Source organism: Doryrhamphus excisus, linkage group LG5, assembly GCF_037039965.1.
Source record: "Doryrhamphus excisus strain RoL-2023G ecotype Guam linkage group LG5, RoL_Dexc_Guam_v1.1, whole genome shotgun sequence".
Taxonomy (NCBI): Eukaryota; Metazoa; Chordata; class Actinopteri; order Syngnathiformes; family Syngnathidae; genus Doryrhamphus; species Doryrhamphus excisus.
This window is the reverse complement of record NC_136361.1, coordinates 12,724,962-12,750,586: the sequence shown is the minus strand read 5'-3', so window position 1 is coordinate 12,750,586 and position 25,625 is coordinate 12,724,962. Positions and strand designations below refer to the sequence as shown.

Below are 25,625 nucleotides of genomic sequence, written 5' to 3'. Positions count from 1 at the left end.
AAGCCCCTCTACCTTTACTTACATTATTATTATTTATTTAAATTATTTGGGCAATTTACTGTTCACGCTGCACTTTCATTTATATTTATATATATATTTTATATATTTATATTTCATATTCATATCTATTTATTCTCCACATTATTATTATTATTATTTATTATTATCTTCTTTTGTGTCTGTTATTATATGGGAGCCAGGCAACGACATTTCGTTGGCAATTTCACTACTGTGTTTTTGTGCAATGACAATAAAGGGAGTCTATCTATGTCTATGTCTATGTGAAAAGACCACATTATGCGGTACAAGGCTGTCAAAAGTGACGTGTTAATGGCGGTAATTAATTTAAGTCATTAGTTACGTTACATGCACATCACAGAGCCACAATATCATCCCTGCAGAGTCTGCCACTCTTTAATAACTTCTTTCTGACCTCAAAACATGAACACTATATTACACTACTATTCCAACACTATATATGTCTTTAGTCCTCGGATTAACACTTCCGTGTTGTCATTAGACGACAGCGGGGGGCACTTCTATGTGGGACACAGGTCCAAATAAGAACAAAGAATGGAACTCTGGACTAATACAATTAGTGAAATTGTAAACTGGGAATATATGGGTAGTTTTATTTTGTATTTGGTTTGCTTCTGCAGACATACTGTGCTAGCAAGCTACTGTATGTTGCTCTGTGGAGCGTGGTGCATACGTCAGCAGAAAAACAAGTACAGATATGACCTGATATAGAATTTTTATATATTATATTGGTATTGTCGGACATACCTAGCTGGCTGTTCTCTCAAGTTGTCCTTGTTCAATGGGCTTGCGGCATCTTCATTACTACAACCTCACCATCGTCTATCCCGAGAAAAAACTCAGATGCATCACATGTCAATAAGAAAGAAGACGGCGAGATGGGAGTTGACTGTTTTGAAGGTAAAAGATGACCTTTTTATTTTGTTTGCATGGTTGTGACCCACTATTTATTTATCTTAGTATCTGATCTAAGGGGTTTCCCAAGGCTCGATACCTGAACCTCTAGTTTTTATCTTGATATGACTTTTTTTCGTGAGGTAGGGCTTATCTAGCTAACACCCAGTCAAGTGAGACCTAGAAATACAAGGTGCAAGTTTTGAACCTTAGAGTTGTGAGCTAGCACGTCCAAATACAGGCCAATGTGGACCAAGGTGGCTAAAAAGTATTAAGAAATACAAATCCTATTTTGTTTCAACAAGGTCTCGAAGACCTGACTTCATTTTGGCCGAGATGAACCCAGCGGAAGTTTGACATCACGCTAGGTGGCGACACTTCCCGTGGGCTTTCCTGTCGCTGGACACAGTAACACATCCTGTTTTTCCACAACCTTCTGCTAGCACACTGGGCCAGGGTGGGGTCCTGCAGGACCTTCAAGGCCTCAAATGAAAGTGCTGATGACATCCGCTACATGTAAGTGATATAAGATGGTGACAATCAAGAAAAAGAATTCAGTTGATTGGGTCAGTGGAGCGTGAACGACGAGAGCATTAGTTTCCACTTAAAGTGATAATCAAAGAAATGCATAGATAAAAGCATAAATCTAATTTTTTCCGCTCTGATTAGCTTGTAGAACAGACAAGTCAAGTTGCTCCACATTGATATCATCAACAAAAGCGACATAAACATGCTCTATGTAGGCATGTAATCAAATCCTAGAAAATTAAGTCCTAGAAAGGGACAATGTGTGTGTGTCATTCAGACAATTTCAATAAAACTAATTTGCTAACTGGATTACTTTTAGTTCCTCAAAGGCCAACAAATCAAGAACTTATTGAATTAGACGAGCTGGGAAATCCAGTGGAAAGTCAATGTATGTATGCTATTGGAATAAAACATCCTTAGTTTGTTATGTTGCTGACAAAGTAAATGAGTGTAGTTCTAATAATAATATAATATATAGTATCTCATTTTAGGTTTACGTTATGCAGAGGGCCACTAAAAACATGCTGTGGGCCTGGAATGGCACCTGAGCCGCACTTTACATCATAATAAATACGTGATCATTGGTGGATTTGTGGATGTACTGCTAGGATGCTAGGTTCGATTCCCCGCTCTGGCATCTCTGTGTGGAATTTCCATGTTCTCCCTGTGCGTGCGTGGGTTTCCTCCCACATTCCAAAAATATGCTAGGTTAATTGGCGACTCCAAATTGTCCATAGTTATGAATGTGAGTGTGAATGGTTGTTTGTCTATATGTGCCCTGTGATTGGCTGGCGACCAGTCCAGGGTGTACCCCGCCTCTCGCCCGAAGACAGCTGGGATAGGCTTTTAGGCTTTTCGTGAGGAAAAAGCGGTAGAAAATGAATGAATGAATGAATGGTGGATTTGTGGATGGACTGCTAGGATGCTAGGTTCGATTCCCCGCTCTGGCATCTCTGTGTGGAGTTTCCATGTTCTGCCCGTGCATGCGTGGGTTTTCTCCGGGTACTCCGGTTTCCTCCCACATTCCAAAAACATGCTAGGTTAATTGGTGACTCCAAATTGTCCATAGGTATGAATGTGAGTGTGAATGGTTGTTTGTCTATATGTGCCCTGTGATTGGCTGGTGACCAGTCCAGAGTCAAGGACCAAAGTCAGCTGGGATAGGCTCCAGCATGCCCGCGACCCTGGTGAGGATAAGCGGTATAGAAAATGAATGGATGGATGGTACATTTGCCATGAGTGCGACCCCGTACCACATATGCGGAGGGCCTCCATCTTGTTTGTGACAAATAAAAAACAAAAAAGAAAGGAAGAGATTAAAACATAGTTGTTTTGCTTTTCTTTTTTTCCACTTTTTGTTTTTCCACAGCATCCATAAAAATGTCATGCATATGCCGTACGTTATGGCCAATTATGGAAATTTGATGATGCCATCATCAAATAGCTCATGCAGACCACCGCCACAAATAGTTTGCAGTCCTGTGGGAAACAATGCCGTGCCCTACATTCATATTCATGACATGACAAGTGTGCAGTTGGAAGGTCAATTGGGTTTGTTAGCTGGTGTCTCACAACAAGTGTCAATCCATGCGTAATCTCATTTCAACTGTATAAAACGAAAAACGACACAAACAATCCACACGGGCTTCATAGCCCTGACAGACTACTGGATCTTCCCTCTTTGCTTTAGCAAAGAGTAATTGATTCCTGAAGTGATGCTCATGGGCACACAAACAGATATTGTATTGTGTTTCACATTCCTGGGTATCAATGAATGCTCTCAAAGTGCAGCTGGGGCATAACAAAGCATGATGTGTTGGCAAAGCTAAAAACAGGAACCGTTCATGCACATAAGACTGTGTGTGTGTGTGTGTGTGTGTGTGTGTGTGTGTGTGTCAGTCATGGCACAGTTTGGCAGGACAACACAGTCGGGTCCAAAGAACAGCAACAGACAGTGAGTTGGTGATATGGGCCACTATCTGCATATGTGATGTCAGGAAGGGATCACATGACCAAAAGGTACATGACCACTGTTAAGTGTGCATCACTCTCTATGTTGTAAGTAGGACATGCACTTTCATTACTTAATAAAAAAACAGGTTTGCACTCCTAGCAAAGGAACATCATAGATTGTAATTAAGATTAGAGATCATCTTTGTAGAGGCTCCATTTAATTTTTTTTGTATATTTTGTCATTTTTATTTCATTTAATATTTTTACTTTGTTTAGATTTTATTTAGGATTATTTCATTAGATTGTGCACCTAGTAAATCATTAAAGTTGTGCTGTAGCTTTAAGAAGTAGCTGTAATTCCAACTGATTAGCATTTCAAATGCTTGTGTATCTTTTATCCCACAGCAAGAAGAAAATCCGGGTATGAGGGGGCGTGACAGGAAGTGGTCATCAGGTGGCACTAATCAGCCCATCATAAAAAAGGAGGCGGCCCGAAGAGGACGTTAGTCATTTCAACACTTATCATCGGAGGAAGGAAGAAAGGAGGACGAGAGGGGGACCGAGGTGAAGCCCCGCTTGGTTTCCTTTAGTTCTGTTGTGTTCATTTGCGTTGTGAGTGAACATCGAACCGAGATGTGTTTTGGCATACTGTCGCGTTAACCTTCTCGTGAGAGCACAACGAGCAAGTCTTCGTCGGGAATCGAACAATGGAACATCATCGCCATGACGACGACGGAGACTACGAGGACGAGGAGGTGGATCCCCGTATCCAGGTAGACGTACACTCAGTCCTCATGAAGTCTTATTTCGTCGAATATGTACGAAAGTGCTATTAATGTAGCATCGTTAGCTCCCGTGTCCGCTATAAATTACCCGCCAGTGTGACTAATCAGTTGGTCTATCTGCTTTTTGAGCACTTGGAAATCATGCCTTCGTCTAGTGTATGTTTGTCTTTGGTGACTAATATTTAACGAGAACAAAGCAACGCTCAGGCCAACATTCTAAGTAGAAATGAATATATTTATATTCTGTTTTTCCCCAGTAATGTCGGTCTTGAACCGAATGTGTTACAACCACATTTCATGTTTAAAGACCGAGCTGCTACACAGTTCATGTGTTCTCTGGACACATGTAAATAAAGTTTTGAATTGAATAAAAATATCCTCTACTAATTAGAAAATGGTAAACAGCAAGTCAACACATTTATTTTAATTAGATACATTTTAAGTGTCAACATGTTAAAAAATTGTGGTGACCCAATTCATACTTATTTTCAGACATTTGTGCAAATATAAACATGATGAATCTGAGGACACCATTTATTATATTATTATTATTGTAAGATAATAATCATCACACACTTAGGTTCTTCTGCAGCTCGTACAACGACTAATAAAAATATACACATTTTCCTGAACTTTTATTTGTCATGTAATTTACCAGGCATGAAAAGACGTCAACGTTTGGTTTTGTAAAAATGTGGAAGCTAAAATAAGACCAACTTCCTCAGAGTCAAACAGGAAGTGTTGAACAGGAAGTGTTAACACACCTGGAAGCATTCACTTGAACTTTCCTCTCCCTGAGAATGTGCTTTGTTCCATTTAAGAATCCATGGAACTCCCAGGAGTCGTCCTGAAATCTTTAACACGCACAGGAATTGTTATGGTTAACTGCAAATCACTTATCCATTGTTAATAAGAGCAATGAAATGTCATATCTCTTGCACTGAGATGTAACTTAAAGGTGACTTTGTGCACCTTAGAAACCAATTCTTGAAAAAAAAATCTAATTCCAAATAATTTGATTTCAGAGGTCAAACTGCATGTTTGTTTGGTTGCAGATGTTTACAGCTGTGACGTGTTGTCTGTCGTGTTTTTCAGGGTGAGCTGGAGCGACTCAACCAGTCGTCAGACGACATCAACAGATGTGAGACGGCACTGGAGGTCAGCGTGCAACATGTAGCATGTGTTAATAGCGCTTGGGTTGATGGCTTGATCCTCGCTGGAAGCCAACATGGCGGATGCAGTCATACAAAGTTTACTCTGTTTCCTCCTGCTTCACAGAAACACTTCTGTTCCCTCTGTACCGCTCCTCCACAGTTACATTTAGCAAACATTCATAATAGATGGCAATAGACTTCATATGATTGCTTCTACTCACACATAGACCCACAATACAGAGAACAGGTGATGAATTTGTAAATGATTAAGATTGCATTCAAAATTGCTGATTAATTCAAATAAATATTGTTAATTACTGTACATATTATAAGTAGAATAAAAATAACATGGATTTAAAAAATGTAACATACATTTAAAAATAGACAGTTAAAATAATTGTAAATTACCAAAAAAAATATTTAAAAATTGTAGATTATGAAATAAAAATGTAGAAGGAAAATTTTAATTACTATTGCAGATGATTGAGCAAAATGTATTTTATGCAGAAATTAAAATTTGTAGATTCAATTTGAATTTTCATTTATTTTCAATTAAAATAATAAATAATAAAATTCTAATTTTGGATGACTTTAAATAGTATTTGATCAGTTAAAATGGTAGATACGTTAAAATTAAATTCAACATTCTAGTTGATAAATTGTGACCATTTCTGTAGCGACAGAAATAAGATGCTGTAACATACATAAATAGATATTTGCTTTGTTTTCATGGACCCTTTATAGACGTGTTCCATAAGACAGGTTTCCTTAAATAACCTATGATATGATGCTATATAAAGAATAAAGTAAAATAAAGGCGTGTAATATAATGGCAGAGGAAACGCTCCCAGCCGATGTGATCTTGCAAAGAATGGCCAAAGCTCTAAACGTGGTCATTGTTGAGTCGTATTTGATTCCACATTTAACGGGACTGTGATGATGCAAGGAGGCCACCCGACTTACGCAAGTACTTTTATGGAAGTAGGTCAGCAGTAGGTCTGCCATGGAAAGTCATAAAAGGGGTGAAAGTCTTGCTTTATAACAGTCATCACCTGGGTAACAAGATCAAATCAATTCAGCAGGATGATTGACACCTGAGAGCAAATCAACTGTCTGCATGATGATGTGATGCACTCGCGATTAGAAATGTGACGCTAAGATCTTCTGTACATGAAAAAATGGTCAAAACGTTACGTGTACATATGCAGCTGTCATTCCTGTGATGACTCGCCAAAGTCCGACCGGCTTCTTTATGAACCGCAAAGACTTCTAGTTGCTGTTGTTGTGGCTCACCTGACACCCCCCCCCTCCCCTATGTGGTCAGGATGCCAGGCAGAAGTTCCGTTCGGTCCTGCTTGAGGCCACAGTCAAGCTGGACGAGCTTCTCAACAAGATCGGGAAGCCTGTGGACGAGTCCAAGCCGTATTGGGAAGCTCGGCGTCTGGCCCGGCAGGTAGGGGCTTGACTTGTACTCACTAATATCTTTGCAAGGTTGAACTTCCTGGAAAACCTTTTGTTACACAATTTAAATGTAGTCTTCACATGCTGAGGATGGGGAAGTCCAACAATCTCACTTCTCTTTTCTCAGTATGGGTGTGTGTGTGTGTGTGTGTGTGTGTGTGTGTGTGTTTTCTAAGTGTACATCCTGCAGTGTACTTTAAAGTTTTGCTTTGTCACTGGGCAGTTTCGAACAGCACCTAAGGGCTTAATGAGACCAAAACGACAAAGTGAAAAAATCACTCCCATAATCACACATAGATTGCAGAAATGCAGAATCTTGTAATTAAACATTATACATCAGTAGAATCTTCCCAGAAAGTTGAGCCAGTAACATTAGGAGTTAGACGTCGGGGTGTCCTCACTGTGGAGCCCTGTGAGATGAGCCTTTAGGGGCTCAAAATAGCAAGTTGTTTTTCTTGAAAGTGTTAAAGCATTTGACACAATTACTCACAACTCCTCCATGCCGTTTGCCGACTACAAGTATTTTGGCTGGAGGAACACTGAGGTTTTTGTCTCTCCCACACATGCCTGAACAAAAACCTGAAGTTGCAGACAGATGGCAGATTTGGTGTGGTACAGATGGCAGTATTTTTAAGTCAGTTTCAGTGTCTCCTTCCTTCATTAGATCCTCACTGGTCCTGCTTATTCGGTCAGTCTTTGTCTGCTGATCTGATAAGGAACTTGACTTGTGTATGCAGATATTGGAGGGATGGTGGTGCACGTGCAAAGCTGGCGTCGCTTGATTGGCTGAGTCTCAGTTAAAGATACAATCTATACTTGGAAATCAAACATACTGTATATACGTGACACATCAGTTCATTGTGACTTTTTACTGGGGGAGGGCAACCTTCAATGTTTAGCTTTGCCATTGGAAGAAAGTCTTATTATCCTATTAGTCTTACTAAAACATATGTTGAGCTCAGTATAAGGTCGTTCTGGGGGAAATAACTATAGGTAGTCAAACCAAAATGTCCTGACGTGTTTTTAGCTTTAGCTGTGGCTCGCATGGAATACAGCGTTACCTGGGTTTTGGTCATTCAAAAGAATGAAGCAACATTTCTCAGAGGAATTCATCCTGTTCCAGACACCCAAAGGTGTGACCAAGAAATGCATTTTATAGACATCATTTTAGTTTTAGGTGCAGAAATAAGGCAAAATAATTGTCAATGAATGAATAAACATTTAATATCATTTTTAATTGTGCTTTAGGACTATATAAACATTGAAACTATGTAAAGAAACTTTAGACTCCCCTCTTTCATCAGAGGAAAACTGGTTGTTTCCAGCCTTATTCAGTCTTTACTCATCTAAATCGGAAGTAGAACTTAGGGTGGTGTCAGAGAAAACTAATTTTAACCTAAAAGGGATAAAATTGACGTCCATATTGTTTTAGTAACTCCTCAAACATCTGAACAGTTGCTTACTTCTATGAAACTAAAACTCCACAGGAAGCAAATATTTTGTGGACAAAATAACTAAATTTATTCACAGATTTAGAGCATAACACAAAAATAGTCTGAAATTCACACATGTGGGGAAAAAAAACAAAAGACGTCAGTAGACAAATAGTGAATGAGTTAACCTTCTTTCCTTTTTTTCCTTCCAATGGTGCAACGGTGTCGACTTGGGGTCGCCAAACCATTGACCAGTCAGGCTTTGGGATTTGCCTGTTTGATCACAGTTATAAAATCCCTAGTATAGGTTTATATTTAGTGCAGGCACTCTTCAGGGTGGACTTCACGTTTTTTTACGCTTGGCACCTCGCAGACCAGCTAAGGGTTCGTTCTTCCTAGGACCAATTGCACATTGGAGCCGTCTGGGAAGTTGCTGTTGAAATTTCTGTCCGTCTGTGTTGGTGATGAGAGTAGACGGTACACCAAAAATAGACTGGATCGGCCGCCAGTCCTGAGCCTGAAGATATCCCTATAAAATAAGTTTATAGCTTTTGATAGGGTGTACGTTTTACATTATGCCATACATTATCATTACATTCATGAAAACATGGTCTCAAAATAATTTTGAAAATATCGTTCACCAATTATCATCCATCAAAATTTATGGTGACAGGCCTAAAGAAAACCTGTTGTTCACTAGCAAGCAGGAAGCTAAGGTACTATATTAGTATTATAGTATTGTACATTCAACCCCGATGGAGAACTGTAAAGGTTCATGATGGCATGTGAAGGGGAGACAACACAAAACCTGCGATAATTAACTCGCAGGCAAAGGATTCTTGTTCCATGGTGGAGACTTATTTGGGTCGTGGTGATGTTTTAACAAAGTGCTGAGTCAGGAGCTTTCACTGCCATGAAATTTGCATTGGACTTCCTTTTTTTCCTTTGATTCCACATCACTCCCTGTGACCTTTTTTAGGAGGTTGTTTTTGTCACACTGCTAACACATGCTATTGAATCTTGGGACAACATTTAGAGACCCTATAAACATGTGGTCATGCCTTTTTTAAGGGGTTGGCAGGCAATTTTGAGCAGAAAAAAGGTTGAGAAATGTGCGGTCGTGTTTTTGTGATGAATGTTCCCATCAGATTGAAGCCCCCAAACGTTTGCTGCAATCTCTGAAGTTAAAGCGACACGTTGCTAACGCAGCAGTAACTCCCAAGAGACGTGCCTCTGAAGATTCTGCTGAACTAATTATAATTTAAATAGAAGTATGTGTGTGAGAGTAAGCGAGAGAACGATGTGACGATGCAGAAGGGAAGGGAGCGAGAGATGGTGGAGATGTGGCCACTGAGGAAGATTAAAGAGCTTACAGGAAGTGACAGTCAGGAGTAGCAGCAAAGTGATGGATATAAAAGGGTTTTGGAGACCAATGAATTCTTTGTAAATTGTGGTCGGTTTATTTCAGACCCATCTGTGATAAGTATAAGTATTTCTGAAGTAGGATTCCTTATTGATAAACAGAATATTTCAGTAGTTAGAGCATAAAAAAGCTGTTTACAACCTTCTCGAAATCTTTTTTTTTTTTTTTTTTTTTTACATTAGAGCCCTCTAGACGTGCACTAACACCCCTGTAGTCATCTTTACACTCTTATTAACCAATATGGTAGACATAAGAGAAAATAAGGGTTGGATGTGTAGTTTGTATATGTTGACTGTGACAAAGCCGAGTGTTTATTTCATGCTTCATTGACTTGCTTGTTAGCCAAAATGTTTTTTCATCTTTGGCACGGAGCGATCCAATAATTGCATGGGAAAATGCTGCCGGCGAGCCAAATGGTAAAGTTGCTGTCAAACCAAAACAAATGCAGCACAGTCGACCTCGCACGCACGTGTCTGAGGACCCAGAGAAGATGTCACGGTTTAGCTTCTGCAAGACCAAACTATTAGCTTGATTGGTGCAAACAAGAGCAGCTGCAGGTCGCAGCTGATGAAAACAAGGCAGTGCTTGTTGGCGCCACGATAAGCTGGCAAGCTAACAAGCATCTCTAATTGAGTTATAGCGAGTATGCTGGTGTGCTGCCATTTTTACTGTGGGACAAAATCAGCAACATTGCTCTTAATAAACAAAGACTACATATTCTGTACACAAGCTTTTATTTTACCGTTTTTTTTATTTGGGGTTTGCAGGCCCAGCTGGAGGCCCAGAAGGCCACCCAGGACTTCCAGAGAGCGACTGAGGTCCTGCGGGCCGCCAAGGAGACCATCTCGCTGGCCGAGGAGCGGCTTCAGGAGGAGGACAGGCGTCACTTTGACTCCGCCTGGCAGGAGATGCTCAACCACGCCACCCAGAGGGTCCGCTGACAACCTCATGGCCTCTCTTGAACTTTAGTGTGGATTGCCACGTGTCATTGAGCTCTGATTGGTTCTTACAGGTGATGGAGGCGGAGCATGCAAAGGCCCGAAGCGAAGCGGCGCACAAGGAAACGGCAGCCAATTACACAGCGGCCATCAGTCGCATGAAGCAGCTGGAGAAGAAACTCAAACGCACCATCAACAAGTCCAAGTAAGATCCAGAGAGGTGTAACCTGGTGGTACTCCTGGTTGCCATGGTGATATGACTTTCTTCATCTTCCACAGGCCCTACTTTGAGATGAAAGCCAAGTTCTATCTGCAGCTGGAGGTAGGAGACCACTAGTCTGCAGTTGGATTAGAAACCTCAGCCTGCTGACCCAACGTCTTTCCCTGTAGAACCTGAAGGCAACGGTGGACGAGCGGCAGGCCAAGCTGACCCAGGCCAAGGCCGAATACAAGGCGGCCCTCAGGACCCTAGAGATCATCTCTGACGAGATCCACGAGCGCCGCCGGAACTCCACCATGGGCCCGCGGGGGCAGGGTGTGGGCGCTGAGGGGGACGGCGGCGTCTGTGGGAAGGACGCATCCAGCTTCAAGATGGAGTCTGATGGAATTTCCAGTAAGAAGAAATCATCGGTCATAAATTGCTGTTGCTCGGCAAAAAAACTAAATCCTTTTTTAAAATGTCTCTTCTCTCCATCCCTCCTCCCCTCCAATCTCATTTGTCATGTCCACGCCGCCCCCTGCAGTGAAGTCTGTGTGCTTTGACGACGAGGCAGGCGGTGCAGGCAGCGCCATGTCTGAGGAAGATTCCGACACTCGTTCTACTTGCAGTTTGGCTTCCTCTCCCGGAAGCCCTCAGGAGCTCCTGTCACCGTGTCCCCTCACCTCTCCATCACCAAGTCCCTCCTCATCCTCCTCCTCCTCCTCCTCCTCCTCCTCACCCTCATCTGCGCCTCCCTCCAGGCCGTGCAGCCTGGACCTCCCAAACTCAGTTTCCCTGTCAGACTTCGGTCTCATCTCGCCGGTGCTCGGGCCTCGCAGCGAGTGCAGCGGAGCGTCTTCACCCGAATGCGAACTGGAGAGAGGTGGGTGATGGGAAGGTGGGGGTGTGGCCTCTTTGCTTTGTACGTGTGCCCTGTGTACACATGTACTATACCAGGATACGTCCAATGTTTGACTTTTCACACTTAAATAATGGGAAGAAACAGAAGCTGGCTAATAATAGTATAATAATAATAATTATACTATTATAATAGTATGATAGTACATGCCTTAATATTCTCCATGAGCCCTTTAGGCCACAGCCTCCCTGTAGTAGCACATAGGTGCTGCTCGGCAATTACTGCATAGAGGTTAAATAGTAGGCGCTACCACGTAGTTATACTTCACTTTACCTCAGAAGAGCATGCTATGCAGATATTGTGGAAAGGGAAGACAGGTGGTACTTGTGTTAATACTATTTTTGTGACGTTAATAAACAAGACGAGGAAGGGAGTGGCCGATAAATGCTGACCATAAGCCCCCCCCCTCCATGTGGTCCTAAGTGGTATTTCAAGAAGCGTTCTAGCATTCTAGTTTGAATGATCTTTGCACAGTTGTGCGTGAAAGAATATAGACATTATACCCTGTACCCGGTGATCACATGATCCTCTCTCTCAGGTGAGCGAGCAGAAGGCGCAGAGATGACTTTGGACAACGGGCCCGTCCTCAACAAGAACGTGATGTCCAGCACCAAGAAGAGTTTTAATCTGGAGGCTCGCTTCAGCTTCCTCAACCTGCGGCGCCAACGCAGTGACGCCAAAAACACTGATAACTTTTCCCAGAAGGCCGTGGTGCTGGTCAAAGGACTATGAGGACCAACTGCACTCTACCAGGAAGACTGAAGAGAACTATTGAGCTGGGGGTGCACCTTTTGACAAAGGAGTACAGTTTGAAGAAGAAATGAAGGTAGTGTTTTTTTTTATCTACCCTGAAAATACTTGTCACAAAAAGAAATGAGCCGTCATCACCTTAAATGTCTTCATCCTTGTTATTAAGTCACTTAGTGTTGACATTTGATGGAAGCCAGTGGCCAGACGAAAGGAAGGTCAATGAATGCGTCTTGTGGGAATGTTGAATAAAGAAAACGTTGCACTGACGGACCATTCTTTTGTTAGGGTCACTTCATTAGGTACAGCTTCACAATCCAATCGCAATTCCAGCTCCATCTTATTCAATTATCAATATTAAGTTGAGATGACCCCTACACTAAGGAGTCCAAAAGTATTGGGACACAGGCAGTCCTGTGAGGGCAGACTCTGCAAAACAGTTTAATGAAGCAGCCGTGACGCTATGAGGAAAATGACCTCATTTAACACTTAATGGATGTGACACCACTACTGGCCTTTTAGTCGACATGTAAACAGCTGAGTGGATCAGATGAGGACAACATAGTGACTGACATGCATGACTATCCTACATCTGATTAACACGCATCACTAGCCATAAAAATGATTAACGTTATGATAAAAGGATTTGATTGTTTGGTAATCTCTCTCAAGGCAAACCGGCCCTTGGTGTCTGGCCAGGCACCCAGGATCTACCCCTGTAGGACTCAGCACCTGTGGGTGTAATTAGGGTCCAGTGTGTTGTATACGTAGCAGGCGGCAGTTGAGGGCGTACGCCTATGCAACTTGGTATTTGTCAGCCAAATGTGGCTATTTGGACATTGAAGTGCGAGAGACATGCGTTCCTCCCCTCGGGTCATCAGCTTCAGATAGTAACCACAAGAACAATATCACTGATACAAGCAGCTGAGGTGGCTTGGGCATCTGGTGTGGAGGTGCTTGGAGACCAATAAGTGTGTACGCCCCTACTGAGGGTGTTGTCCCTGTAACCCCGATAAGGGGAAGAAAATGACTGGACACCTGACTATCCTTATGTAATGGATGCCAGCCAGCGTGGATGTGCTAGTATATGTTAGCAAAGCTCACTCCCTGAACTTTAAGAGCCATGCGGCGTGTCTGAGACGAAGCAAACACTTCACGCTCACATCCAATGGTAGTCTGTTGCTGCGGCAACAAAGCACTGCACGACGGAGTCATACGACAAACAAATGAAATCACGACATCAACAAGCGGCACAGGAATAAATCTAAGACTGAACAAAAGCAACTGACCCCCCCCATTCTGTAGCCTCCACTCCTGTGGCGATTCACCTCGATGATGTCATACATCAGTAAACATCTTGTTTTTCTTTGTGAGCAAAGTCCGCCTGGTAACACGATAACGTTGTTCTGCACAGACTTGTTGCACTTGTCTGGACTGGGTTAACAAGCTCGTTAGGACACTCTTCTGATGTATTCTATCTCACGGCCTCCACAGGACTTTTTGACAACTACTCACCAACATGAGACAAAAACATACTGGATGTGAGGATCGATGGAATGGAAGATCAGCTTCAGGAGATGATATATTTATTTTGTGTCTACATGATGTTGGCAAACAGTACATACTGGAAGTTTGGCTAAATGATCCCCTAATGACATCACTGTTTTCATTATAATTGATCCTTCCATGTGCCCCCAACCCCAAATATAAATGATCTTCATTGCAGTTGAGACACCTTGAGGGGGGCGGTGCTGGAAAAGTCCAAGAAAAAGGGTCCTTCCTGTTTGGGCAGGAAGGTGGTAGGGATGACGTTGTAGATGCCGGCGGGGACGTGCTCAGCTTCCATGTAGCAGAAGCCACATCTGCAGGAGGGAGGGGGGGGGGGGGCACATGTTAATATTTGTTCAGAACACACAAGTCAGAGGCGTGGCACGTGAGGATGACCTTTGGGACAACAAGCATGTGACTCTTAAAATCATTGGGGGGTTCTTCAGTCTTGTGACCTCATGTGTGTCACACCAAGAGTTTGATGCCCATGAGATGCTAAAGGTGTCATGATGAACGTGTGGCTGACATGTCACATGTTGGCATGTACATTGCGTGTTCACACTGAGAAGTATGACAAAATGCAGTACGTTTGAAATAATGGTGGCTGAGAAGCAACCTGTAGCTATGGATGAAAAAAGCAGCAGTCGAGTGCACACTGTGTACTTATTGAAGTGTACTGACCACAAGCATTCCATTTGAGACACAGCCAGAGTGCACTGCATTTTCCCGTACTTCTCAGTTTGAATACATTTTATGCACTGAACAAAGTATGTTTGAGTACACAAGTGAGAAAAGGCAAGTACCTGTAGTCTCCACTGCTCCTCTTGTGTGACGTTGTTGCATTGGCATCTGCCGCCGTTGACACGGTCACCACCTCAAAGCCGACGCTATATTGTCTGATTGCAGAGAACCTCTGTCAGCACATTGACACTCACTGCGACAAAGCTGCCATGTTTGTTTGCTGGCTGGCAGGATTATAAATGGTTGATTCGCTTGCTGCCCAAACTGTATCAAGGGTGTTCACTCGACCAAGACACAAGTGTGCACGGGTGCTCGATGAAGACGCTTCACTAACACAATGTTATTCGACAAACACTCTTGAGTGAATGGAGTACCTGATTCACTGTGGGGACTTGAGTGCATGCACGAGCCAGCATGGGCTGTGTGGCAAATACTCAAGTACCCAATTTACGACAGTGAATGACTCAGGAATTCATCCATCCATCCATTTTCTGCACCGCTTATCCTCACGAGTGTCGCAGGCATGCTGGAGCCTATCCCAGCTGTCTTCAAGCGACTCCAAATTGTCCATAGGTATGAATGTGAGTGTGTAAGAATAATGTTAACACAGTCGGCAGGCTGGCCATGCTGGTGAGTTCCATGACATTGGTAACGGACATCTGAAGTTCAACTGCGCGGTAAAAAAAACATTAAAGACGTTGCCCCAGTTATATAACAATGCTACTTATCTTTTGGAACAAGATGTGCATACAAAAGATGTCCACATGTATATTACAGGGACTTTTACACCATCACAATGGATTTGAACCACAATGTGTCAATGAATGCGTGTCTACACATCAGTGCACCATGACTGCTTTACTCTGTGTATGCTGTACCATACACATCCACATCCAACCAATGGCCGCAGAACATTAAAAACAATGATGTCACCATAGGATCTACTGTATGATTGAGTGAGTGATTTATGTAAATGGCCGCCAGGACGGTGTGAAATCCATTGTCCAAAGGAACAGCTACTAGATGGATTCGGCACAGACTAATCTGGCCTACTAGGAAGAAAGTTTGTGCAATAGAGAGAAATAAATAGTCGGAAACTATTTCTGTCCTCACGTTGTTCACAATGAAAGCGCAATCAGCATCCCGGACTGACCTGGATCCTCGCAGTTCTATGAGCAGTGGACCCGCCCGCTCCAGCTGGACTTGGTAGGTGGGATTGTTTTTGTACGAGTCCTTGTAGTTCCCACATCCTCCAGCACTCGGGCCTTTCCACTGGCCGTTAATCTGAGGGACACGGGACAAAGTATGTCAACACACACAGTAGGGCTACACGGTGGACTAGTGGTTAGCATGGTGGCCACACAGTGAGGAGATCTGCAGGCTCTGGATTTGAAAAGTTCTGAGACTTTGTTGTAAAAGTGTGATCCCCTCTGGTGAGCGTGGCTACATCATCCTCTACGCTGACAGTCAAATTCATTCATTCATTCATCAGACTAGGTTAGGTTTCTGCCCTGTATTTGATCAGCCATTTTTAATTACAAAGAAAATCTTAAAAAGAATTGAAATCATACAAAAATACATGTATAATACAGCTCACTGGGCAAATATGCATTTATTTTATGTTATCATTACTCTTATTATTATTTTCTCTGCGGCTCTGCCTGCACATGACTTAACACAAGCATAGTCCCGCACTGGTTGACGTACCCTTTTGGTGTGTGTGAAGGGATTTGGGATCTTGGCGAAGTTGAATTTGCATCCAGAGTAAACCTGCAAGAAAAACAATACAAGTGTTGGGCTTACACGATGCTTGTCAGAAGAGCATTCATACGAGATGTGGCAGAAACGTTCCCGGACTGTTGATGTTCCAGACAGGCAGGGAAAGCACGACAACGAGGAAAGACTCCAGGAGGATTACTTCCAAGCAGGAATCTACTTAGTAGTTTGGATATGACATACATATGTTCTGTGACCAACCTCGTCATTCAACAAAAGATGCATTATTTGCTCAACAACGGGAATGCTGTGAGTAGAAGTGTGGAAATTCGGAGAGGAATTTATCTTCAGCTCGTTTTGATCTCGGTTCCTTGGGCAGTTAGCGAGGGAAAGCAGACTTCTAGGAATTCATGCATGCAATTGGTTCTCCGAGAACATAAGTTCGCAGAAGTGTGTACCAGAGTTCTGATGCTTATGCTTAACAGTACGCATTAGCTGAAGTAGCTTTCCAACTGTATCCACGCCATGTTCCATAAACCGACAGGCTGGTGACACCATCACCAGCCTTTGGCTCATTTTGTTCGATTTTTTGCTACAAGAATTCTTTTTTTGGTCTTGTCCAAGGCATCATTCTGGTCTGGGAGGGAGGGTAAATCTCCGCCACCATCATCAGGACTACAAAAGAATGCAAGCAGGACTCTCACTCACTCTCAGTGTGTAGTTGATGGTGTTCTGTTTCTCGTACTGCGACACCACCAGCGTGAAGGTGTGCGTCCCCGTGCTTGTCAACCTTATCTTAGTCAGGTAGTGGGGGCTGTTGATTCTGATGCCATCGATGTAGGGAGGGGGCTCGGCTGCATGGGGGGACAGAACAAAAGAATAATCTCCTGGTTTTGTACATGAAGCTCATAAATGTACTTTTACAAAGATACAACTATTCATGTTTAATATACTTGGACGTGTGTCTAATATTTTGGTGTGACTGGAAGCGAGGTTGACTATTCCAAGACGAGGAAAGACACAGCGAGGTCATACCTGGATAGTAAACCTTCTTGCCGTCAGTCTTGTAAACAACCAGAGTGATGAACTCTCGGTTCTGTGCAAAATCCTCCTGTGAGCACATAAAGAAAGAAACAAACATGACATGACCTCATGTAAGATGACATCATCATCATCATCATCGTCGTCGTCTCCCAACCCGCCACCTTGTCAGTGATGTGTCGGGTGAGGAGCACCCATACAGCAGCGCCCCCTACTGGACATTGCACCTCCAGCTTGTACTGGGGGTTGTTGGCTAAACTGTAGACGTCCTTCACCGGGCCCTGATTTCCATCCCAGCTGCTGCAAAACACAACAGCACACAATTCAGCACTGACATCCATGCTGCATGAATAAGATGCACACTGACCAACCTGTGAATACACGTGGATTCCTTGAAGAGGGCGGGGTTCCAGCTCAGGTAGATGACATCATAGTACTGACACAGGTCCTCCCATGCAATCCAAAAGACACCTGAGGAGAACAAACATGGAAGATGAAAGCCTTGGTGCTGTATAGTCACTAAACCGTGTCTTCTGACCCCATCTTCATATTTTACTAATTTTCTTCAGGGTTGAGCTCTTTCTGTGCAATTCTCCTCCAAAACACCAGGGGCGATACCTTCCGGAAAGTTACATCAGTGAGCAACCACAACTATTTATTTAGCTTATTAGCTTCCGATGTCTTATTGGAGCTGCAACTAACTGATATATTACAACAGTCACTGTTTTTTTTAAATAAATGTTGATTTGAAATTGGGGCTGCACGGTAGACGAGCGGGTACTCCGGTTGAGGATAAGCGGAGGATGCGGCTACTGCTGCATCTGCAATTTTTAAACCTAAATTTAATTTGATGCCTGTTTTAGAGTAATATGAATGAATGGGAAATTAATTGTTTGAAACAAATATATTTTTACTTCCAAATAACACAATTAAAATAATAATAATCTAATAATTTAGATATTTTTGTTCTAGAAATTGGTCCTGTACATGACCGACAACATTTAAACAGCTCCACTCGGTGTGCTCGTTTGTCATTAAGTACAGGTGTCATGTTTGAATAGAACACATAAAATGCTGCCAGAGAGGCAGGGAGAGCCAGGCAAAACGTGTAAACAAAGATGGCCAACAAATTTGGCATAGATGGCTTAGCCTGCGACAAGCTGTCAACAATTGACTAGACATTTTTCTGACTATTTTTCTTTCTCTCTTGATAATAAGTGAATGTCAACACAGTTTGGGCACTTTTATCTGAAAATAAAAAAAATAAAGCAATATGATATTTTACATTGTTTTCAAACTAACTGTGGCCAATGCGTGTAAATAATAAGCTATATAGCATATATAACTATTCATACACTATATTAACATATTTTGTGTCGACTTTTATTTTGTTGGCTCGCTGCGCCACGATCAATTACTTGTAGCAGAAACTTTTAGGGTCCATGTCGCCACAACACAACATTACCCTTTTTAGGAGGTGCACATCCAGCCGCGAAGGGGCTTGTGAAGGGGGAGGAGTGAGCCTGCATAGCAAACGGGTGGATCCTCGACACGGAATCATACAGCAGACCCTCCTAACCTTTAAATTCAACCGCAGTGCTGCTGAAGTTACGAGAAGAGCAATACCGTTATCAAACTTCTGTGCGGTCTTGGGGTCAAAGTTGAGGTATTTCAGGAGTTCAGGCGTCCAATTCTTGTCATCCCGCTCACTGTAGCGGCCCTTCCAGCGCAAGTGGCTCCACGGGTTCTTCAGCTGCAGGAAACGCATATTCTACAAAAGAAACATGGCCACAGGGGCGGGGCATGTTAAAGGAAAGTGTCCTGCTGGTGGGAATGAAGCTGGGTTTGATCCCATCACATGCTAACGCTACGTTCTTTAGACTAACCTTGTACTCCCTGATGTCGAGAACTGCATAGGCATGAGTTGGCACCAAACCCCATTTCTCCCCTTCCTCCTCTGTCATCACCCCAGTTGCTGTGGTGATGAGGACGTCACCCCTGTGGAACCTGAATGTGCAAAAAACAACACCAAATGTGTTTATTGCCTTATGGACAGTTTAAATGCATAATAACATTTATCCTTACCATTAATCTTACCCTAAGACCAAAGAAAAGGCAAAAGCATTCACAACTGGACTTGCACATGACATTGATTTGCATCAGCCCAAACAGGAAGTTGCATTAAAAAATTCAATTCTGACTGTGACTGCTTCAATTAGTGCCGTGAAGAAAAGAACAGGAAACTCCCAGCATGCATTTGACATATGCAAACACACATATCGAGGTGACGTGACGAAAAAAGACAACAAAGTCACACAGTACAAAGAAAGAGGTGAGGGTGTTATTCATGTGACGCTCACCTCTGGAAAAGCATGCGGAAAGTGTCGTCCTTGCTGAACGATTGATTGTCAGAATGCATGGCGATGCGTTCCGGGATCCAGCCAGTCAACGCGTGGAGATCAATGTTCTTTAAAAATATAAAATTACAAAAGCAATTGATAAGAGATGTTAATAAGATGTGTTCTTTGTATGTGTTGACTTTAAGATACATTGTATTTGTCCATTTCAGTTACCATGGTGATGAAATTACAAATCAGCCCCTCAAGAAAGCCACTTCATTCACTAGATATCACACTCCTGAACTTATTTTGGCGGGTTATGTTAAAGATATCATAAACAGAACTAAGATACAATGACCTGAGGCAAAAGATCATTGATACCATGGCAACGCTACAGCGAACACGGCAGGAAATCCACAACTGTCTTCATGTGCTTCATTCACTTAACTAACTTCAATATCTGCTCGGGATGTCACGAGACAACCAACGAGACGAGATGATAGACGAGATCGGATCCAAGAGGACAAAACGAGAGAAGATTTTAACATTAATTCAAACAAATTGGGTGTAGCCTCTTGTTGATGGGCTCATTTTGCTCATTATTAATATTCCCAAAATAATATTATAATAATATTTGACTGATGAGGTCTCACTCTCTTGTTCTATGGAACTTTGCTACTCTATGAAGCATCTACGTCAGGGTCGAGTGCCTTATTGGCTAAGAGAGCCATGAAAGCCATATATTTAAAAATGTATCCAGGAGAGAGATATAGTTTTCGAATATAAAGAGTCTCTGAATTTATTATTTGTAATCATGTTGCTAACAATAACAAATAAAATACTTTTCCCCCAATAATGCGACTTCTAGTGCTCATGGTTTTGAACATTACTCTAATTTTCCTTCTTTTCCCCAACTTCTTCATCAAAAGGGTTTGCTTGGTGTCTGACCCGGAAAATATCATAATAGTTGACATTGGCTCTGGCCAAACGCACTGCAGTAGAAAATTAATTGAATTAAAATGCAGGAAGAACTTTACATTTTGAACTTTATTTTAAAACTGTTAATTCCAGTTATGTTTTACTTTAAAGTGGCAAGAAATAAACAAATACAAGAAAAATTATATTATTGAGTTAAAAAATGTCTGCTAGATGCACAGATGCAGTCATCCAAAGAGCCACGTCTGGCTCCCGAACCGTAGCTTCCCTACCACTAGTAGGGAGAGATGTTCATTTTAATTAATCATTTCATTGATTTTATCAAAACGCTTTTTTCTCTGAACGAGACATGCTCTTGTGCTCTTTCCCCAGATTGGTCTATTGATTTGCTTTTGTAATTCATTTCATGTCCATTTAAAAATGTGACCTGATTTCATAATCATCATCTTCTGAAAGACTTGAGTAAGACAAATTCACACATTCACACTTCCTGTTCCTTCCTCGGAATGCACCCACCGAGTTGGAGCCGGGAAAGTCATAGCCGCCCATCACCTTCATGTAGGCTTTCTCTATGAGAGACACCCAAAGCTCGTTCCTGTTACTGGAGTACGAGCACAGCAGCTCACCGCCACGGTCCACAGGAAGGAGATCGTCTATGATGACCTGCACACAAAAAAGTGGTCCAATCATATGCTGCCTTTTGACCAGTTTTAGGTTTATTGGGGAATATTTTGTGAGAGTGTAATGATAGTAAACAACGTTCACCTTCCTGGGGACTCCGTTGATGTGCAGCTTGACCATGTATTTCCCACAGGGATTGTATTCGGGCTCTCCTCGCCTGTTCTGAGGGTAGATGATGCTGCACAAAGACACACCCATTAAGTCCTCAACCTTTATTTCCTTCCTGTTCATCTGCAGGTGTTTAAATGCTGGATGGTCCCTCAGTGTGGATCGTAGCTACCTGGTGATGAGCTTCTTGTTGTAGCGCCTCTCGTATGCGGCGCTGATGGCGAGCGACGCCACAAACGAACAGTCAGACACCACCGTCTGGTTGGCAGGAGCATACGTTAGACATTTTCTTAAAGCAAACAAAAGCAGCACACTTCAGTCATGAGGAGAGTGGACCTGTTTGATGCTGAAGCTGGACACAGACATGATCATGGTGGGACTGGTGCAGATCTCATCAGGCCGCAGCCAGCGGGAAAAGATGGCTTTCTGTTTGGGCGACAATGCCAGTTTGCCTGTTTTGTCCCTGGTGGGGAGAATTTGAAAAAACACATTCTGAAATATAACAATCGGTGGCTTTATTATTCATTATTGATTTAATAATGCTGCCATGTTGGAATGAAGGGAATGGACTCACGAGAAAGGCACGGGAAAGGCAAAGCGCTCCTTGAGGTCTACACTCATGAAGGGCACGTAGGCGATGCCGTTGATTGTCGACGTGCTCCTGCAAACACGCAGGAATGTGATCAGCAGGCATCACAACCCGCCGCTAACAACACAAAAAGTTAAGAAAAAATGCAGTGAAAGAGGAACCCTACACAATCTTCTCATAGGTTTCTCTACAGACCGGCTCACCTGAGGACCTCGATCTCCTCAGACGTGTAGCGCTGACCGTGGGGTTCGCTGGACTGGACTGCCCGGACCGGCTGAGGCTGCTGGCGGTCGTGGAGGGTAAAGTCTGGCCCAAGGGGAAAAAACTGACGGATGGGCCCAGAGGAGCTCGGCTTTGCCCCCGAAGGCCCCGCTCGGTCCGGAGTCTGGGCCAGACCAGGCTTGGACTGTGATTGTTTGAGACCTTCAGCTCTGATGGGACACAGTCGGACTCAGTTGAGAGATTTCCGTGTGCTGAGTAACTTTGTCTGGTATGACATACCGGTCTAAAGCCTGATGGGCCAACTGCTTCAGCTTGGTCTGAAGAGCCTGGTCTGATGTCTCGTTAGACTAAACACATAAGGAGCACAAGTGGAAGAACATGTACACGTCCTCTAGGGTTGGGCAATATTTTTTATATACCCATATAGTGTCTTCCAATGATAAGAAAATGACTTATAGCGGTATAAATGATAAACATAAATAAGCCAAGTTGCACGCCGCGGTGGACTTTGATATATACAGTACATCCCAAACATATCATGATACATACCAAGGGCCATATCGCCCAATGCTAATGTCCAGCAAAGTAGCATGGAACACTCACGGTCTTAATGCACAGCTCCACAGCCTGAGTGTAGAGTTCAATGGCTTCATCACCGTTTCCCTTTTCATCCTCTTCAAAGGCTTGCGTGACCAAGAAGTGGGCGCGTTCGAGGTCTACCTGCTGCCGAGACTTCAATGGGTCGCTCTTCTGCGCCTCGACTGAGGTTGAATGTCAAGAAAGGAAAAATAAGTTTATGGACATTGAGAACGTGGTCAAATTACCATCTCAGCAGCAGGGACCGTCTTCATATTGCAGGCATACACTTTTTATGACCAAGCTGAAATTTGAAATAAACTTTGGTTTTTCATTCATTCATTTTCTACTGCTTATCCTCACAAAGGTTGCAGGGGCTGGAGCCTATCCCAGCTGTCTACAGGCAAAAGGCGGGGTACACCCTGAACTGGTCGCCAGCCAATCACAGGGCACATATAGACAAACAACCATTCACACTCACATTCATACCTATGGACAATTTGGAGTCGCCAATTAACCTAGCATGTTTTTGGAATGTGGGAGGAAACCGGAGTACTCGGAGAAAACCCACACAAACACAGAGAGAACATGCAAACTCCACACAGAGATGCCCGAGGGTGGAATTGAACACGGGTGTGCTAGCTGTGTGGCCTGTGCGCTAACCACTTAGCAGCCATAAACATTAGTTTCATTTAGGGAAAGTGTGAGACTCCAAAGTTAATAGCATAGCATGGAATTGTTGACAGCAACAGTAAAAAATACTTAACACTGTCATCTGTGTATTCTGATGGGACGCTCCCACAGCCACACACATCACACAAGTACAGAGTGTGTGAGTGCAGTCATGGAAAAAGTAAGTCAGACATGCACTGAGAAAATACTTCCTTGTTATTCAGTCTTAGGAGTGAAGGAGACAACAGTATTTCTAACAGTGGCTGACAGGAGTGTTGGCAAACAATCTAAATGCTCCAAATACAGAAATGATCCAAAAGCAAAAACACACCAACATCACATAAAACCGCAGAAACAAAAACAAATAGTGTAAAATGCTGCAAATGCAAAAACATACATAAGCCATCAAAACAACTGCATGACAAAATCCTACAACTTCACAGAACAAAACAGAGTTAGGACAGCCACCAGGAAGTTAACCAGGCTACCCGAGGAAGTTGGCAATGCTACCAGAGGTTGCCAAATGGGAGGGATATTCATCATTAAAGAAGAAAGTTGCCAGAATGAAAAGGTACACTTTTCATGATCTGTTTGTTAAACACGAGGCTGTAAATGTTTTTTCTAATCTATAATACTATAAAACATTACATTTAAGTCTTTAAAGGCCAATATCCTGTTTTGTGAACTTGCAGCATGTCTGTTATGCAGTTGTTTTGGAGGGTTATGTTTGTTTTATGGTGTGTGTGTGTTTTTTTTGCTTGTGCTTCTGCATTTGGACCATTTGGACATTGCTCCTCACTTGACCCTGTTGGCCACCATACTTCCTTGTACTATTAAATGTATCAGAATGTAAATGTAATGGAAGTATACAGATGACAGTGGCTCAGTGGATACTCGGCTTTACACTCGTTTTGTGAGAGCGTGTGGTTCGAGCCCAGGTGTTGTGTGCGGGGCGAGACTGTATTCCTCCTGTAAGTGCAATTAATCAGTTGCAATGACTTACAGACATTGTGGAGGGTTTGCACTCTATCCAAGTACTCATTGACTTTGTCCTGTATTCCCTCCAGTTTGGAGCCTGCCATGCCAGCATAGATGAGGGCCTGGGCTGCCTCCTGAAGCAAAGAATTAACCGTTCATTACATGTTGTGGTCCAGAAGGGGCACAAGAGCATTACATTTCATCAGGAGAGTGAAAGTAAGAAACGACGAAATATCTCACCGTCACATATGGGTGGGTTCTTAAATGCTCCGGGTACTCACCTTATAATAAAATACAGCCTCCTTATATTTGGCATTCTGGTCATAGGTGACTGCCGTTTTGGCAAATTTGACAGCGTCGAGCTCCAAAGCCGCGCTGTCCATCTCAACACAACTTGTTGACTAAGTGACAAGCTAGCCTCCAAATGTACACAATGTTAATGCCGCTTACTTAGAGAACAGCTTCGTTCATGAAGGCGGACAAAACACAGCAACATAATGGCGGTGATCCAGTAGGAGTCTCATTTCGTGTCCAGTGTCTTTCAATAGTTACCGCTTACTAACAATTGCCTTCACTGCCAAAACAGGCATGTCGTTTCCGGGATTGCACTGAGCGCAGGCGCAGCAGTGATGACAGGTGACGTAAATGTAACGTTCAATTCTAGTAGGAAATTCCTACTGCACTTGTTCCTACAAGGAATAATTCATTCGTGAAATCAGTGTAGAGCCCGTTCAGGAAAATTTAGAATTTAAGTTGTCATTTGGACAATAAAAATGTAGACCATGCTCAGTGTGACAACAGCTTGACAAAAATATAGTTACTGACTTCTTTGAGGCAGTACAAGTGACAAAGAAGACAAACGACAACACGTTTGGCTGAACTTTAATTGTGCATAGTGAATGAAATGGTAAACAATTGGTGCCCCCTGTGGTCCACAAGCCTTCATACATTAGAATACATTGTTTTTTCTCTGCTTGTTCTCATTAGGGTCACAGGTGAGTTTGA

The 25,625-nt window shown here is 42.8% G+C and overlaps 2 protein-coding genes across 2 annotated transcripts; one reads left to right on the top strand and one right to left on the bottom strand.

Moving 5' to 3' along the window:
* The first annotated feature begins 3,905 nt into the window (after window positions 1–3,905).
* On the top strand, window positions 3,906–12,747 carry sh3bp5b (SH3-domain binding protein 5b (BTK-associated)). Its single transcript, XM_058053085.2, has 9 exons — window positions 3,906–4,187; window positions 5,295–5,357; window positions 6,678–6,806; window positions 10,438–10,602; window positions 10,683–10,813; window positions 10,888–10,930; window positions 10,999–11,221; window positions 11,352–11,690; window positions 12,265–12,747. Exons 1-9 carry the CDS (start codon window positions 4,122–4,124, stop codon window positions 12,456–12,458), a joined length of 1,353 nt encoding a protein of 450 aa, XP_057909068.2. The 5' UTR covers window positions 3,906–4,121; the 3' UTR covers window positions 12,459–12,747.
* A 1,278-nt stretch (window positions 12,748–14,025) lies between these two features.
* Window positions 14,026–25,228, bottom strand: capn7 (calpain 7). The gene is made up of 21 exons (XM_058053084.2): window positions 24,902–25,228; window positions 24,646–24,754; window positions 22,998–23,155; window positions 22,674–22,741; window positions 22,376–22,603; window positions 22,158–22,244; window positions 21,920–22,046; window positions 21,756–21,841; window positions 21,560–21,653; window positions 21,311–21,457; window positions 19,880–19,986; window positions 19,406–19,526; window positions 19,146–19,290; window positions 17,891–17,990; window positions 17,684–17,819; window positions 17,514–17,589; window positions 17,187–17,332; window positions 16,470–16,532; window positions 15,916–16,046; window positions 14,825–14,917; window positions 14,026–14,335 (listed from the first exon to the last, which is right to left on the bottom strand). The coding sequence occupies exons 1-21, from the start codon at window positions 25,001–25,003 to the stop codon at window positions 14,191–14,193; spliced, it is 2,469 nt and encodes an 822-aa protein (XP_057909067.2). The 5' UTR covers window positions 25,004–25,228; the 3' UTR covers window positions 14,026–14,190.
* Window positions 25,229–25,625: the final 397 nt, after the last annotated feature.